The sequence below is a fragment of the Berghia stephanieae genome, chromosome 1 (assembly GCF_034508935.2).
Source record: "Berghia stephanieae isolate SIO BIC M18660-M18661 chromosome 1, UCSD_Bste_1.3, whole genome shotgun sequence".
Classification (NCBI taxonomy): Eukaryota; Metazoa; Mollusca; class Gastropoda; order Nudibranchia; family Aeolidiidae; genus Berghia; species Berghia stephanieae.
In genome coordinates, this window is record NC_088360.1 from 2960265 (window position 1) to 2978181 (window position 17917).

The 17917-nt window shown below is 36.8% G+C and overlaps 1 protein-coding gene across 1 annotated transcript in view; it reads left to right on the forward strand.

Moving 5' to 3' along the window:
• Window positions 1–17917, forward strand: part of LOC144966211 (uncharacterized) — a 119460-nt gene that overhangs the window by 84523 nt on the left and 17020 nt on the right. Inside the window, exons 61-70 of the mRNA XM_078902392.1 lie at window positions 997–1278; window positions 1802–1902; window positions 3289–3460; window positions 4163–4288; window positions 5978–6112; window positions 8649–8815; window positions 11240–11395; window positions 13076–13209; window positions 13706–14153; window positions 17653–17788. Coding sequence (XP_078758518.1) covers window positions 997–1278; window positions 1802–1902; window positions 3289–3460; window positions 4163–4288; window positions 5978–6112; window positions 8649–8815; window positions 11240–11395; window positions 13076–13209; window positions 13706–14153; window positions 17653–17788 — 1857 coding nt within the window. The remainder of the gene's footprint in view (window positions 1–996; window positions 1279–1801; window positions 1903–3288; window positions 3461–4162; window positions 4289–5977; window positions 6113–8648; window positions 8816–11239; window positions 11396–13075; window positions 13210–13705; window positions 14154–17652; window positions 17789–17917) is intronic.

The window sequence follows — 17917 nt, forward strand, 5'->3', positions numbered from 1 at the left end:
TAATGTCTATGGTAAAGTTTTATTTTATCGTAACACTTAATAGCTATAAAGTTGATCATCAGATTAATAACTATTGTTTCCTTTAAACATTGCTGTTTAAAAAAATACAAGTTTCTTCCGAGAGATATTTATTTATTTTTTTAAACTTTAAATTGTCATGTGGGTATAATTGATTCAATTATGTTCATGATTTCCAAGACTGGTTTGTAAATTTTGACATGTAAAATGCACGACATCTGAATCCATGTTAAATCATGATAATTTATCAGAAACGTATGCATAATTATTATCTTTGTTGCTTTCATTATTATTGTTGTCATTAATATTTCATTGTACTATGAACTTTGGACATTTATGATTCCTTTGACCAATTTTCAATTACCAGTATTCTATGATAGTAAATCTTCGATTTTACATTGCCGTATCGATATTTTTCCTTACAGTCAAAGTTGTGTAAAACTGTCTATGAATGATACTATGCAACCTATATGAGATTCTGTAATTATAAACTATTGTATAAGGCATTTAAAGGATAATTCCTATATTAAGCCTTTAGTAAGATAAAATAAGATAGATACATTTGAGTTTTATCTTTAGCGTGTTTCTTTCCTATAATAGAAGAAAAGTTATGGACCCAATTTAATATGTGATGGCAAAAGAATCCACTGCATCTCTTGTATACAATTCATGGTTTTCTATTGTCGTTTTTGTGTTTGGAAAATCTGAACAAATGTATAAAAAGAATGGCTGACAAAGGAGAAAGAAAAAAATACAAGAAATAAAATCCCCCCCCCCCCCCCCCGAGTCAATGTCTGTCTTGGATTAGATGATACCAAATTAATACTATGATAATATTATTAGAATTTTACCAAGCGGAGAATGTTTTAAAGTAGGTATATGAATAGGAGACAGTTTTAGACACTAACAAATCATGATTCAAAATAAAAAGTTTAAAACTATTATATTATTCTTATTAAATTATTCTTATCATTGTAGAGCAAGTTTTCATCAGTGGTCAAGTAGTTGTGAAAGCAGGTGCTGATGACAGAATAACCTTGAGACCAGTGCTCAAAAAGGAACAGAAAGGCAAGATTGAATACTACAACTTCGACTTCCACAGTCCTCCAGTTGTGGATATCATGTTGTCTGATGAAATCGACATCAACATGATAAGAGAAGAAACAGTCCTTGCTCTGGTAGCCAGACTTGGAGCTGATGGAACAGCATACATCGTTGCTGTGCCCAGGGACACAGTGGCTAACTTTGTCTGTGAAGAACGTAAGTCATTGATTTAGATCTTTGAAGATAAGATGAAATATACAATTATAAATTAATATTGGTTTTACTTCATATGGTACTGTAATGTAATGATATAGTTTTTTTAAAAGGAAAAGTTGACACTTGAACCAAAAAGTAAAATGCTCATCGCTTAATGCCATCTGAATCATAGGCTGTGACATTGCCTCACCATTATACTTTTCACTGGGCTGTCTTTATAAGATGTTTATTAGAGTATAAAAAGGAGTCCGTCATTATGGTTTTCTTATTCTCCTTTTTTTTTGGAACTCATATTAGGATAGATAAACTTGAGTTCGCTTGTAAAGATCAATTATTTTTACAAAGGACCATAAGCCAGCTTTGAAATTCATAGGTAAATATTCATATACTCATTCTGCGTATTTTCATCCGAAAGCTATTTGTCCCCCCCCCCCCCACCCCTTGAATTGAAAGAGTTGCACAAACACAACAGATGGTGATGATGATGATGATGATGATGACGATGATGATAACTATTTTTCAGGTTATGTGAAGCCACCAGAGGAGGAATGGTATGGTCCATGTAATTCTGACACTCTTATGGATGACAATGGTGATCAAGAGACCAAGCAATCATTGAAGAAGGTTTGAAGAATAATATTAACTATCATGTTTAACAAATCTGTTAATGTATAAGAAGGTATGCAAGCTCTTTGAATAACATGTTATTTCAGATGTTAATGGAACGGTTAAATAGCTACGGGATTGTTTGAGCAATGAAACTAAAATCGTTAGGAGAATTATTTGGCAAAATGTGCCCGAATTATAGACTCAGAATTATTTGGGAAATACTATGTTGAAGATTGAAAAAAAACCCAACAAACTAACAAAAGGAAAAAAAACAACACCCCTAAACAAAAACAGAAAGAAAATTGATTAAAAGCTAGGGGGAAAAAAGGAAAATCGAAAACAGCAAAACAGAGGATATGTGATGACAATGATAAGTAAGTCAGTAAGTAAGTAATAAGCCTTGCAGTCTGAATGACACTAGCTGAGCATTGTGTGATTCAGTCACAGATTTTTAAAACTTCGATGAGTAGAGCTGCTTTCTCCATCCATGTTGTTCATTGTTTCCATTGGTCACGGTCCTGGGCCAGAGTTTTGAGGCTGTCAAGATCTTGTTGGGACTTTAGCACCGAGGGCACTGCAGGTTTTCTTAGTTCTTCATGGATTAATTCGGCCTCATCTGAATCAATACATTTCTTATTTGTAGAGAGATCCTGGTTCAGGGTAGTTACTATTGATGTTGGTGGTCTTCCTACATATATTGCTGCCATGAAGGAAATATTCTGTCATTGCAGTTTGGGCTGGGATGTTATCTTCTCAACGTAAGATGTGGCCAAATAGCCTTCTTCACTGTTCCTCTATTATTGTACTCAGGCGTTGGACCCTAGTCCTTTCATAGAGATCAGTATTTTTAGTTGTCTCTGGCCAATAGATTTCGTTTACGCGACGCAATTGTTTGCGGTGGTGTGAATCGAGACTTTCTAAGTTCTTTTTTTTGTGAGGCTAAAGGTTCAACAATCATATGTCAATGTTGGAATAATAAGTCCTCATAAATCTGTATTCGTTTATTCTCACTGATTATGCTGTTTATATTTCATATTGGATAACAATGATAATGATGATTCATTATTAAAACGAAAAACAAAAAAGGAATTACACTTCTCAAGGTTTGTATCATCTAGGTAACAAGTCATTGATATAATTCTTTTATTAAATATTCTTTTTTTTTTGTACCCGGTATTGATCAACCAGAGGGGGGTTAAGAATCCCAAAACACGCAATTTTAAAGTTTGGTTCTACATTTACTCCTTACCTTTTACCTGTTGCAGACATATATCTAAATAGCTGATACCTTTTATTCAACTACCATCCAGTAATTTGTACTTATGATTTTAGCATGTATTAAGGAAATGAAACTGTTGTAAAATGTAAATCCAAATTAATTTTTGTTTCTTTTCCTTTTAGTTGAAAGATTGTAAGGTTTGCCCTCATCCAATGGAAGTCGGTTGCGTCAAGAATCCCAAATCAACAGGAACTGTCGCCGGTGAATGCAAGATTACCAAGAGTGGCACTTACTATTCATGCAGCCAAGGAAAAGACTGTATTGATTATGCAGTGGAAACTAAATGTGCCAGGGGTAATTCTTTAAACTTTAAACTCTTTTCAGGGAGGTCAATTGTATCATCATTATTTATCATCATTACAAACTCTAAACAGGGCACGGGCAAAACTTGGGAAAATAGCTGGAAGCATGAAAAAAGTGGGGGCTGGCTGAAACTAGTTTGTATACATGTAGATTCCCAGAGCAGACGATGGAGCACATCCTTAGAGAATGCCAGGACGGGCCCAGCTGCACTGACCATGACCTAAGAGTCTGCTCCCCAGATGGTGTGGAATGGGTTAGGTGTTGGAGAGACAGGTTATGATGATGATGACCATTACAAATCACTGAAATATTTTTCTGATAAGAATAAAGTTTGAGGATATATTCTTTTCGTTTCTTGTACTAGACTAAGAACCGTTTTATTCCATTTAAGAAAGTATTATCACATTCGTTCATCTTTTTTGAAAATATATGGAACATTGCAACAGTTACTTCTCCACTTAAGTTTTGCTGAAGCTTGACAGATATTAGAGAGAGGTTTACAGACTCAGATATATAGGCATAATTTATTCAGAATGATAACATTTGTCATTTGTCAAGATAAATAATTTGAAGCTAAAATAGATAGTGCATTATCACTTGGTTGAATTCTGGTGTGTTTTATCAGAGAATATGAAACTCTAACAATACTTAGTGTACGATAAATTATCATGTCATTTAAATTCTCCATTTCAGATGTTGATGAATGTAAAAAGGGGCTCCACGATTGTCCCGAGTCATCCACATGCAAGAATACTATTGGTGCTTATGTATGCAAATGTGATAGTGACTTCCCACTAATGATTAGAGGAAACTGCCACAGTAAGGGATGAATGCAATACTAGCTTTGTAAATATCAGTCTATAGTTGATTTAAAATCTCACTTACTAGTTTTAGATTGTATAAAACTTCATGGATGAATAACATTTTTTTTAAAAATCAGTATTTGCGGTAGCAAAATCCAAATGAAATTTAAATACCACCTATGTGATAAATGCCAAATTAACGCAAATTATTTTGAATGAGGGAAAAGAATGAGCAAAAGCGATCTACCATCTCAAACAGTATTAACCCTCTCATTACCAGCCATTATTAGAATTTCCATCGTAAATTCACACCCATCCGACACAAAAATAGACTTTTCTTACTCAAACAAAAAAGTAACAATTGCATTCTATACAGAATGTTGTTCAGCAAAATGAGCTCTACAACACAATGTTTAGTATTTGTAGCTGTAATCAAAAGCATGTCTTTCAATGTTATAATGTACGAGAGAGATCGGAAAGAGAAACTTGTTGGTTGTGTCGTAATGAATGAGACGATTTTCCTATGGTTGGTAAAAGTAGAGCCATTAGGCCCATGAAGCCGGAGATTATCCCGCTTTCTATAGTGTGAAATGGACAACAGCAATTTCGTGCTATCCTTTGGGTAGGACGCCAGTCTATCGCAAAGTACTTTCCGCCAAATCTAACAGACTCAGCTACCCATACACTGCTGGGTGGACAGGGGGGTTCAGTAAAAAAATCTTGACTGCACTCGGGATCGATCTCGGTCCCATTTCGTGTAAAGCTAGTGCTCTACCAACTGAGCTATCGGGACCCCCTATGGTTGGTAAGGAGAGGGTTAATTGCTAAAAATAGATCCCGAAAAGTGAATTTAGAATTAAAATGATAATAAATACAAAATTGGGTCTTTTTCATTGTAAGAATATATATTTATTCTTTACCAAGACGAATAGAAATGACCACCAAGTTTCATATCTGTCAGGGGATCCAGATAGCTCAGTTGGTAGAGCACTCGCTTCACAAACAAATGGACCGAGATCGATCCCGGGTACAGAAGAGATTTGTTGTGAACCTCCCCCCCCCCCCACCCCACCTTCCACCAAGCAGTGATTGAGTAGCTGGGTCTGATAGATATGGTGGAAAGTACTTTGCGATAGACTAGCGTCCTATCCAAAAGGTAGCAACCAATTGCTATTGTCCGTTTCATGTTATAGAAACTGGGAAAAACTCCGGCTTCATTGGGCCTATGGCTCTGAAGGACTACTTTTCTTCTTTTTTTTTCATATTTGTTGCTAAAATAAATACGATTTCATGCACCAAGTTCATCCCGACAAGATATCAACTGGAGATTGTGGATCACAAATAATTATTAATTGACGATTATGTGTCAGTCTTATGTGCTGATCAAGCACCAAAAATAAATTAAATAAAATACAATAAAATTCCCTTTATTTTTCCCATATGGGAAATTTATCTACAGGGTCTATTCCAAGGACATTCTGGAATAACGCCAGCGTCAGCCGCAGTGCAGCGCTGCAAACTGAGCTAGGGCGAGGTGACTTGCTCGAGGCCACACAGAGCAGCGGCAGGTGATCGAACTCGGTACCTTTCGGGTACGACGTAAAGACCGTACCGCTGAGCCACGCTGCCCCAAGGGGATAAGTGTGAACATAAAAGATTATGATGGAAAGCCAATGGAGTGAAATTGTTTATTTCAATTTTTCAGAGAATGAGGTGTGCGCAATGAATGGTCCGAAACGCATTGACGACTGGTTATATAATATTGTTGGCTTTTCAAAGGTGCCAGGTTTCGTCAGGTATAGCTGCCCCTACAAAATCTTCGAAACTTGCGCGGAGAAATGTAAGTTATACAGTTAAAATATGCAAATACCTCTCACCCCCCCCCCCCCCCAACCCACCCACCCTTCTCTCTCTCTCTCTCTCTCTCTCTCTCTCTCTCTCTCTCTCTCTCTCTCTCTCTCTCTCTCCTCTCTCTTTCTCTCTCTCTCTCTCTCTCTTCTTTCTTTTCTTTTCTCTCTCTCTCTCTCTCTCTCTCTCTCTCTCTCTCTCTCTCTCTCTCTCTCTCTCTCTCTCTCTCTCTCTCCCCTTTGCCTTTCTAATGTCATTCTCTCACCTCTCATTCATAATTTAGTGTTTCACTCATCACGTTTTGTTAACAAAGGGGAAACCCTAAACGTCCACATCATTTGTTTTCGTTAATAAGATTAGCGCTTCTGTTCCTATTTTACTATTTTTATATTTGGACTCTTTAAAGGGCCAGTAGGCTGTCCCATGATTTTCAACTCATATGTTCACTTTCTCTCATTTTGTGCAGCTATTGGATCTTGTGCTACGACACTTGCCTTCTATATGTAAGGCCCTGGGTTTGAGTCCTGCTCTGAGTGGCGCATAGTTGAGACCTTGGATAAGACTTTTTACTCGCATTCTCATTGTACTCGGTTGTAAAATGAGTACCTAGACATTAAAAGCATTGTCTCTGTTGGAAAAAAATTGTAATATATCCGAATAGGCTTCATGTCTCATCCAACATGTTAAGTGTTGCTGTTGGCTAGGGACATCTTTTAAAGCGCCTTGAGCTGGGTGGGGTTCCTGACCTCCCATAGTGGGCAGGGAGGTACATACTGTGTCTTCTATCCCCCTATATATCTGTCTTCCAACATGCTTTCTGTCTTTGTCTTGGAATGAGATTACTTGGTTTTGTCCTGGCTCTGGCCGGATACCTTGGCTGGGAGGGAAACAGTCAAATGTATAGTTAGTTTTGGGAGATGATTTTATTTCCTTGTAAATCATCTCTCTGTTATGCACTAAATTATGTATTATATATATTTTATTTGTAAACATTTGATTGTATTCCTCTTAGTGGGGGCCTGTGTCTGTGTCTGTCTGGATGAGACTTTTAGGTGATCTCAGACTAAGTACTTTGATAGTGTGCTCTTGGAATCTTCATCTGTTCCCTATTTGAACCAATTCCCCTTTGTCTTACTTTTTCTTGGGTGCTTTAATTGTTATTCTAGAACTTTTACTATCCCATTTTCTTCCTTTTTACTGGTGCTGATATGACCTTAACGTGTTGCAAGCGCCGTAAAACCCCTAAAAACAAACAACAAAACAAAATAAAAGCGCCTTGAGCACATTTAGTGGATATTGCACTTTATAGACACTCAAGTTTAAGAACAAAGAAATTCCAGGCCATGTTTCATTTAGCACAAAATTCACCACACTATTTTATAAAGCGGGATAACCTATTCAGTCGTACTGTGGGAAAAAAACATTTAAAAATTTGGCTAGAGGTCGATATTTGAAGGACGAATTTTCTGGCCTAATATTCAAATATCTGTTTTTCCAGAGTACAAGTAATTGTCCTTAAAGCCTTGATATATCTGATAATCTAAGCAAATAAAATCATTCCCATCAAAGAATCAGTACCATCGATATTACCTTACCTTACCGGAGTTCCGTTTCTCTACAGAGGTTGAATATCATGGAACGCAATTCTTCACCCTTAAGGGCCATTACCGAGCAGTCGATTATCTTTTTGCCAGTTGTTGTTTCCACATTTCCTATTCAGGACTTCCTTGGTTTGCCCCGTGCCTTTCTACCTGCTACTTTTCTTTCTAGCACTGATTTTTGGATGGTGTTGTGTCTCCGAATGTGTCCATAATAAGTCAGTTTTCTCATTTTAACTCCTGCCAACAGTTTTCTGGACCTTTAGCCTGCATCAATAAGAACCAGAATGTTTGATTTCTTTCTGGTCCATGGTACTCTGAGAATTCTTCGGTATACCCACATCTCAAAGGCATCATTTTTTCCTCCTTCGTTATGGTCCATGTTTCACATGCTTAAAGGACTTATTATATGATATTATGATACGATAGTATTAGGACTTAATTGGAGCCAGAGAGAAACATCATTGCATTTGTTATCTTTATACAAGCCTTGGGATCAGATTAGCTCAGGGTAAAGTCAAATCCACCAGCATGTCAATAAATTCAGAAACTCCACATTCTTGAGAGCTTTGAGCTTTTTTTAATATAGCGCAATATCCACTAACGTACTGAAAGCGCTTTACAAGGGGTCCCTGACCAACAGCAATACGTAACATGTAGAACGAGACATGACGCCTGTTAGGCGATATTAAAATTTTCCGGACAGAGAGAGACAACGCTGTTAAAGGCCAGGTACTCATTTTACACATGAGTACGGTGAGAGAATGTGAGTAAAGAGCCTTATCCAAGTCCTCAATTATTCGCCGAGCGGGGCTCGAACCCAGGACCTTCCCATCCGAAAGCGAGTGTCATGTCATACCACAATGCCACCACATAGCCGCACTCTTGAACTCACATAATTATGAATTAATATATTTACTTTTTTGACAGATGAAAGAGGATCAAACATGCCAATCATAAGCATTTATATTTACATACAAAAGACTAAAACTCAACAAATTAATCCAATTTTTGGCGGATGGATTATTAACCCTGAAGATGGACAAATAAAATACTGGGCAGCCTATGACGCCCTTCTGAGAAGTGGGAAGTTTTTGGTAAGATTCTAGTGTTTTTAGAATGATTTTACATTGTTAATTGTTATAAAATATTATTTATTATAATTATTATTTGATATAGCGCCAGTATCCACAAATAGTGCTCACATGTTCTTTACAATATGTTTTGGGTATCACACAAGTTCATTCATTCGACTACAAAATCACCACAACAGTCGTACACACATATCTTGTTCGAAGTTCAGATAGAATCACGATAAGGAGAATGAAAAAGATTTGTTTTTAAATGCCTTTTGAAGACTGGTAAACTTTCACATTGTCGGGTTTAAGGTAGTAAAGAATTCAATATGACTGGAGCCGAAAATGCAAAACCACGGTCAGCAAACATCAATATAATATCAATAAATATCAAATATCAAATAATTCAATATTGTGTGGCTCGGTCTCTCAGCAAAATGATTTCTTGTCTTGTCACAAACGTCATGTAATATGAAGCATGCTCAGTGGTGGGATGGGTGACAAGGATCGTGGAGAATTTTGGTTCCGACGTTGGGTCCTTGGATAAGGCACTTTACACATATTATCCCACTCAAATCAGGTGTGAATGACTAACTAGATATAAGCAGGGATGGAAATTGCGAGTGTCATTACAAATAAAAGATGCCTAATAGGAGCTTTGTGCATATATATATATACATATATATATATATATATATATATATATATATATATATATATATATATATATATATATATATATATCGGGACACACGCTAGGCCTATAAATGTTGGTGTTTTTATCAATTAATTCTATTCAATATTTACATGTCGTTAATTGAGAAACAGCATAAAATAGTGTTTTTATTTACGAGCAAAGAATTGTTAATAGGAGCTTTGAGCATATAAATCTGGGAACACACGCTCTCCCCCCCCCCCCCCCCCCTCTCTCTCTCTCTCTCTCTCTCTCTCTCTCTCTCTCTATATATATATATATATATATATATATATATATATATATATATATATATATATATAAATGTTCGTGTTTTTTAAAACTAATTCCATTCCATAATTAAATTTAGTTAATTGAGAGTCACCATAAAAATAGGTTTTATTTACATGCTGATAACTTAAATAAGCCACATCAACAAAATACTGTTGCGTATAATTATCAACAGGCTAAGGAATAAGATTAACCCCGAAATCGCAGAAGAACAATATGGATTCCAACCTGACAGAGGGACAAGGAACGCAATATACCTCCTCCGTGTTTTAAGTGAAAGAGCTATACAGGTTCAGACCCCACTATACCTCTGTTTTGTCGACTACAAAAAAGCTTTTGATAGAGTACGCCACGAAGAAATACTAAAACAACTGCACTCCATTGGCGCTGATGAGAAAGACCTCAGACTCATGCAAACATTATACTACACCCAGCAGGCATCTATCAAAATCGGAAACTCTACAGGAAATTCCATTCCTATTAAGAAAGGAGTCCGTCAAGGGTGTGTTGCCTCACCAGATCTGTTTAATCTATACCAAGAAACAATCATGAGGGGCATAACTAATATGGAGGGAATAAAAGTAGGAGGTCACAACATAAATAATATAAGATACGCAGACGATACGGTACTCATTGCAACATCAGAAATCCAACTTCAAAAGATTGTTGACAAAGTGGTAGTAGATAGTGAAGCCAAGGGAATGGAAGTGAATATCCCCAAAACGGAATGCATGGTAATACAGAAAACCCCCGAAAACAACAACACCTGCAATATAACGATTCACGGCGAGCAACTTACCAACGTAGAAAGTTTGAAATACCTAGGTTCAATAGTGACAACAGATGGAAGATGTAACCGAGACATACGAGCAAGAATAACTCAAGCCAAACAGGCCTTCATGGACCTGGGAAACATTTTGAAAAACAAACAGATGTCGTTCGGGATTAGATTCCGAGTCTTGAAGTGCTACGTGTGGCCAATCTTGTTATACGGATGCAAAAGCTGGACTACAAATGCAGAAACACAAAAGAACATTGAAGCTTTTGAAATGTGGTGCTTGAGAAGGATGCAGAGAATATCGTATACTGCACACAAAACGAACGAAGAAGTGCTAAAACAAACATACCAACAAAGGAAACTAATGCCCTTAATAGCGGATCGACAACTATCCTTTTTCGGACACATAGTAAGGAAAGATAAAAATGAATACCTGGCAAGTTGTGGAAAAATACCTGGTAAACGCGCCCGGGGGAGACAAAGAAAAACACTCATAGACCAACTGAAGGGCTTCACCAACCTAACAATCCAAGAGCTGTTTGAAAAAGCAAGAGACAGGGAGGAATAGAGAGAGATAATTCATGCAGTATCCGAAGCCTGGACCAGGCATGGAACCTAGAGGAGGAGGATAACTTACATTTTTACCCCTAGGAATTGTTAACATATTCTCTTCTCTTTTCAGTATGGTGATAGTGCTAGCAGTTTGGATGTGCATGATCTTGGCTTTGGATGTCTTAGTGTCAGAACAAATTTCATCTTCGCCCCACCAAACATTTTGGTCGTACAGCATTTTGACAGAGTTTTCAGATTTGGAGTAACATTCCCGGTCCACTTTGGAGTAAGTTTTTCTTTATTTTAAATTTTATTTGTTTTTTTTTAAACCTCCAGAATGGGAGACACCCAATGTTTGTCGTCTCTTTACCAGTTTAAATTTATCTCCATCGTTTAGATACGACAATAAACAGGTATAGGGATATTGACCTTTAAAAAAGTATTGAATAAATATATAAATAAATAAATAAATAAATAAATAAATAAATAAATAAATAAATAAATAAACAAATAAATAAGTTCAAAAAAAGTTTAAAAAAAAGAAAACAAAAACTTGATTTTATATGACTTAATGATCCTGGTACATTCTTAGATTGGAGTAAGTTGTTATCCTCCCATTGTCAATTTATTTCTGATTCTCAATCATTTGTGGTTACATTATGTTTTTAGTTCACTTCGTTTGTGATTTTTCTTCGACCTAAATATCACTTTATGACATGACGTAATCTAAAGCAAGATATTTTTTCGTGCCTATGTATATAGGTACTGTAAAACGAAGTCGTTCTTTTTAATTATCTACCATGAGTAGTATCAGGAAACAACCATCTCTTGCTATTTTTGATTGAACAATATTTTACAGAGGACGGAGTAACAGGTAGATAAGTCTTGTCCTCTGTGTTTTCCCATTGAAGTGTCTCATGCCGCACAACCAACATGACGTTCTCTCTCTAATAACTTTTCCGCTCGTTACTTCCAATCAAGGGACGCTACTCTTCCGCTAATCTCATTCCCTATTGAGTAATCAAAGCATAAAGAATCCACATGCAAAAGTGCAAAAATATATTGTTTTGTTTTCATCTATCCTCTAGTCAAACATACACTTCAGTTGATAATGACATGCTTTGAATTAAACAAAACCAAAAATAAATAAAGAGATGAACTTTTGGTTCCCTAGTAAATTGCTTCAACAAGTTATGAAATAAAATGACAGGGAGTCATTATAAATCTATTTTCTATGACTCAAAACTTCGGTAGGAAGTATTAAAATTGAAGCAACGCCACAACGCTTCTTTATATTTTGTAGTTTTTACCATTTTACAAACAAACATGCTTAGTTACTATATTTCACTAACATTCACTTTTGTCTTCTTTTACATGATTTCATATATATATATATATATATATATATATATATATATATATATATATGTGTGTGTGTGTGTGTATGTGTGTATGTGTGTGTGTGTGATTTATGCTGGAATCCGCACAGTATTTGTACAAATCAAATGCTATGCAGCCATTATGGTTTTGATTTGATCAAATGTATCAATACCATTCAGTACAACTTATATTCCTCAATATGAGACATTATTCATTGAAACCCAAACTCGGATCTTCCTGTGTATTATAGAGCCGAATAATTTTATTATCTATTAATAGATTATTGAAATTGACTAGCCTTTACATTTTTATATTCTCAATTACTTACGTTTGTATATTGATAACAATCCATTTTGTATTATCTATAACTTGATAGACTGAAGTATAATCACAATATACTGCCCTGGTATATGGAAGGTGTACCTATTAAATAATGGTAATAAACCATTTTGTATTATCTATAACTTGATAGAATGAAGTATCATCGCATTATGCTGCCCTGATTGTTGGAAAGTTTACCTATTAAATACTGATAATAAACCATTTTGTTATATATATAGATATATGTATATATATAACTTGACAGATTGAAGTATCATCGCAATATGCTGCCATGGGATGTGGTATGTGTACCTATTCACCACCAGGCCCCAATGAAGCTATCATACTTACAGATGAACAAGAGCAGTACCTCTCTGGAAAATACATGAACGACCCAAGGTGAACATTCTACGTTCAACCAATTAATACTTAATATTTAAATATACATAGAATAGTAAGGCGCCTGACAACAGTAGTTAACACAGGATAAATCTTTCACGCAGAAACCATTGTCATCTATTGGAACGATAGGATTTAATAGTTTGACTCAAATAATATCATCAACAATACTGTTCACCCTCTCCAACGAAAAATTTTGGGAAACGGAGGAGATCCCACCTTTTAAAACTTAACTCCCAAAGGAAGATGATCTTGACGTAGGGAAGCAAAAACTTTTTTTTTAATCTGAAAGTGGTAGTCTATCCTTCATAGTCATGTTACATCGCATTACGTTATTTTACTGGCCATCTCAGTGCCATTGGAAACAATGATTTTTTTTTTTTTTTGGAGAAATGTAATATAGATTTGATATATGAATTATGCTTTAAAACTTTGAGAGGTTTTGTATATATAAAATCTGGAAATTAAAAAAGATATTCTTATCTTTCTTTTACAGCCAATGCAGTATTGATCATGTCCCAGAACCAACCACACCTCCACCACCTCCAACTACTGAACCAGCACCAGTACCAACCACCCAACCACCTCCTCCATCACCAACCACCCAACCACCACCACCACCAACCACCCAACCACCACCACCCCCACCAACCACCCAACCACCACCACCACCACCAACCACCCAACCACCACCCCCACCAACCACCCAACCACCACCACCACCACCAACCACCCAACCACCACCACCCCCACCAACCACCCAACCACCACCACCACCAACCACCCAACCACCACCCCCACCAACCACCCAACCACCACCACCACCACCAACCACCCAACCACCACCAACCACTCCTATTCCAACACCTGTTATCGACAATTTCTGTGAGGATGATGTTATGGCATTCTGTCTCGCTCTCAGTGAAATCTGCACATTTGAATACGTAAGGAAATCTATCATTATTTTTCAAGTTGATGATATCCGTGCTTTTATTATTGTTTGCTTTAAAAAATATATTTCATCATACAATTGAATTTGCTGTGGCACTGGAGATCACACTGTCAGAAATAGCTATTACGTTGTTTCCTTTTTTTCTTAGCCTACCCTTATCCTCTTTTTCTTTTCCTTTTCTCCTCCTCTTTCTCTTCTCTACGTTGAGGAAATATATATTTGAAATTACGCACTTTTTAAAGATCTGAACCCATATGGATCTACATTTTCTTTGACAGCAGAGTATAATATTGTTTGTGGTTTTCTTTGTAAATAGGTAGGCCTAGTACTCCTGAGCCTATAGGCTCATTGAGCTGGAGTTTATTTGTCCTGGTTCCTATGGCATGAAATGGACAAAAGCAATTGCTTGTCATCCTTTTGATAGGATGTTAGTCTGTAGCAAAGTACTTTTGACGAGCTAACCATCTAGATACTCACCCAGCCACTACTGAATGGACAGGGGGTCAGAACAGTAGTATGTCGGAACGAACCAGATCCTTAAAAGCCTACTTTAATGTTAAAACTGGTCAAAAATATAAATTGTTGGCATTAGCACCCTAAAATATGGCTGCCATTCTCCTCAATAAATCATATAAACTCAACACAAGTCTGATGTTTCTGGCTATAAATTCGATTTTCAACATCTTAACCAACCCGACTTAATATCGTTTTGAGGCGAAGAGTCACAAATATCTCGACCAGGACTGATATCGGACCCTTTGAGTGTGACACGAATGCTCTACCAACTGAATCATTGGAACACATAGCTCAGTTGGTAGAGCGTTTGATTCAGATGCAATCAAAAGGTATGAGATTGATCCCGGGTCGATATTTTTTAAGGCTTCCTTGTCCACTCAGCAGTGATTGTGTATTTGGGTCAGTTATATCTGATGGAAAGAACTTTACAATAGAATAGTGTCTTATCTAAAGGGTAGCAAGCAATAACTATTGTCTGTTTCATATTATAGAAACCAAGATAAACTCTGGCTCTATGGGCCTTATGCCTCTGAAGGCCCACTACTTTTTTAAAAATGCGTCACGGAGTATAACCATGCATTCATTTACATCAGAACCAATGGGATCATGGGAATTATATAGTATACGATTCTTTCATATCAACACAGCGAGCTTGCGAGTATGTGTTATTTTACGATAAAAACATAACGAGTTTAATAAATACAAAGAAATAAAAGAATACTTTTATTCCACCTTCCAAGTAAGATTATCAGATATTTTGTGACCCAATGGTATGATTTAAGTACTTCTATTCACCATAATTTGTATCTTTCTCCTTCTGTTTGAATGACAATATGACCAAAAAACAAAAACATTGGATTTGTATTCATGCGCACTAAAACACTATTTTTTAATTGCCAATCCGCTGTCATTTGCACCTTATTTCACACCAATAAAATGTGAGCAAATATTCTGCAATCCTTGAATAATATTTTTATTCAACGCGTTCAAAGCATTATTCAAAGATTACGTATTTACTAAGAAATGATAGGGTTTTCCAATGAGAGGGTTGGAACTATATACCATTGGAAACAACGTGATTGATCACCTGTCATATATCTTACCATGCTCACTTCCTCTTTTTATCGATTTTTTTCCAAGAAAAAAAAACAAGACGTAATTAGGTCTTTATCACTTCAATGCATTTTCCTATTATTTCCAAATTTCACATGGGACAGAATTTTTGCGGGGGAAGAGAATCTTAAGCGTCTTAACAAATTTGAACCAAACCCCTTCTGTCCCATACCTGAGTGCCCTACCAAACCCCTTCTGTACCATACCTGAGTGCCCTACCAAAACCCTTCTGTCCCATACCTGAGTGCCCTACCAAACCCCTTCTGTCCCATACCTGAGTGCCCTACCAAACCCCTTCTGTCCCATACCTGAGTGCCCTACCAAACCCCTTCTGTCCCATACCTGAGTGCCCTACCAAACCCCTTCTGTCCCATACCTGAGTGCCCTACCAAACCCCTTCTGTCCCATACCTGAGTGCCCTACCAAACCCCTTCTGTCCCATACCTGAGTGCCCTACCAAACCCCTTCTGTCCCATACCTGAGTGCCCTACCAAAACCCTTCTGTCCCATACCTGAGTGCCCTACCAAACCCCTTCTGTCCCATACCTGAGTGCCCTACCAAACCCCTTCTGTCCCATACCTGAGTGCCCTACCAAACCCCTTCTGTCCCATACCTGAGTGCCCTACCAAACCCCTTCTGTACCATACCTGAGTGCCCTACCAAAACCCTCGACTTTCAACTTTCCATTTTTTTTACATCTAGCATGGCTTAAAATATTGATTGTGGAATCGGATTGTTCCTTATGTGTGTATTCATTCTCCATTTTGCTATCATCGTCATCTTGTGGCCTGCTTGATAACATTGGCAGTCATGACTCTCCAGTCCTCTCTTTTTGGTTGTTGCTGCTCTGATCAGGTTTCGCTGTTTCTTTCCGTTCCCAGCTATTCTGTTAGGAAATCCATTATAATTTTCGCTCTCTGTCTTCCAGGAATTGGAGAGAAAGATAAAGGGAGTAATTTTGACTCATACATAAGGAAATAACACAAAACAAACGACGTTTCAGCCTTTGGCCTTTTTCAAGTACTGGAATTTCGTTTGGTTTGTGATGTTGGATTATTTATAGTCAAATTTACTCCCTTTATCTTTCTCTCCATTTTATTGACTCATTTAGGCACCTCTAGTGTTTGGTTTTACTTCCAGGAACTCTCTTTTCTGTTAACTTTCCGGTCACACTCAGTTTTTCCAGTCCCTCTCTTCTCATCACATGACCTAGAAATGTTGCATACCGTTTACTATTGTGTCAATTACAATCCCCATAGATAGTATGCGCTTGGCTAAGAAGCTCATAATATTGCCATCCGGAAGTATAACGGACCAACACACAAAGCTGTGTGTATCTATGAACGTTTATAGTCTGGTTAATACAGTTTAGTGAGAATTACTCATAAACGTGGATGGCAAAAAACAATAACAAAGACCTGAATGACGGCATCTTCGAACTACCTATAGACTTAGCCTCGTTCTGGATATCCTCATTTCGCTTTTTATCTATTTGCTATACATTATCAATGGGAGCGATCTATATTCATGTTTTCGTCCAACCTTGTCATCGATCACATGATTTGTTGCTGTGCAACGATTGGACATTTCTCAATGTATGTAAACACGCTGCTTTGTTTATGAAAGTTGTAAATATACTCAGGAGTCATGCTGAGCAAAATGACCAATTGTAACGTTGGATATTCTCAAACTGTGAACACTTTTCACTATGTGGGTCATTTTGAGCACACTTTGCAATGTGACCATTGACCTCGGGCACATAAAAATGCAATATAGATCATGCCCATTAATAACTCAAGAAATAACTTTGTCACTTATTTAAAATTGTATTATTAATTTTTATATATTTTTTTTATTCCAGTGGAAATGTCGTGAGGATCTTTGTTACGCGAATATAGACTACTGTACTTATTTGGAAACTGCAATTCTTGGTGAATGTGAAGTAGGAACAGCGCTTGATGCGTTTGTGCACCGTATCAGGGATATGTGTGTTGGATGTGAGTAATACTAATTGATTAAATAATATAAAAAATAATTGATCTTTTATATAGCGCAATATCCACTAAACATGCTCAAAGCGATTTACAAGGGGTCCCTGTCCAACAGCAACATTTAACATTTAGGAC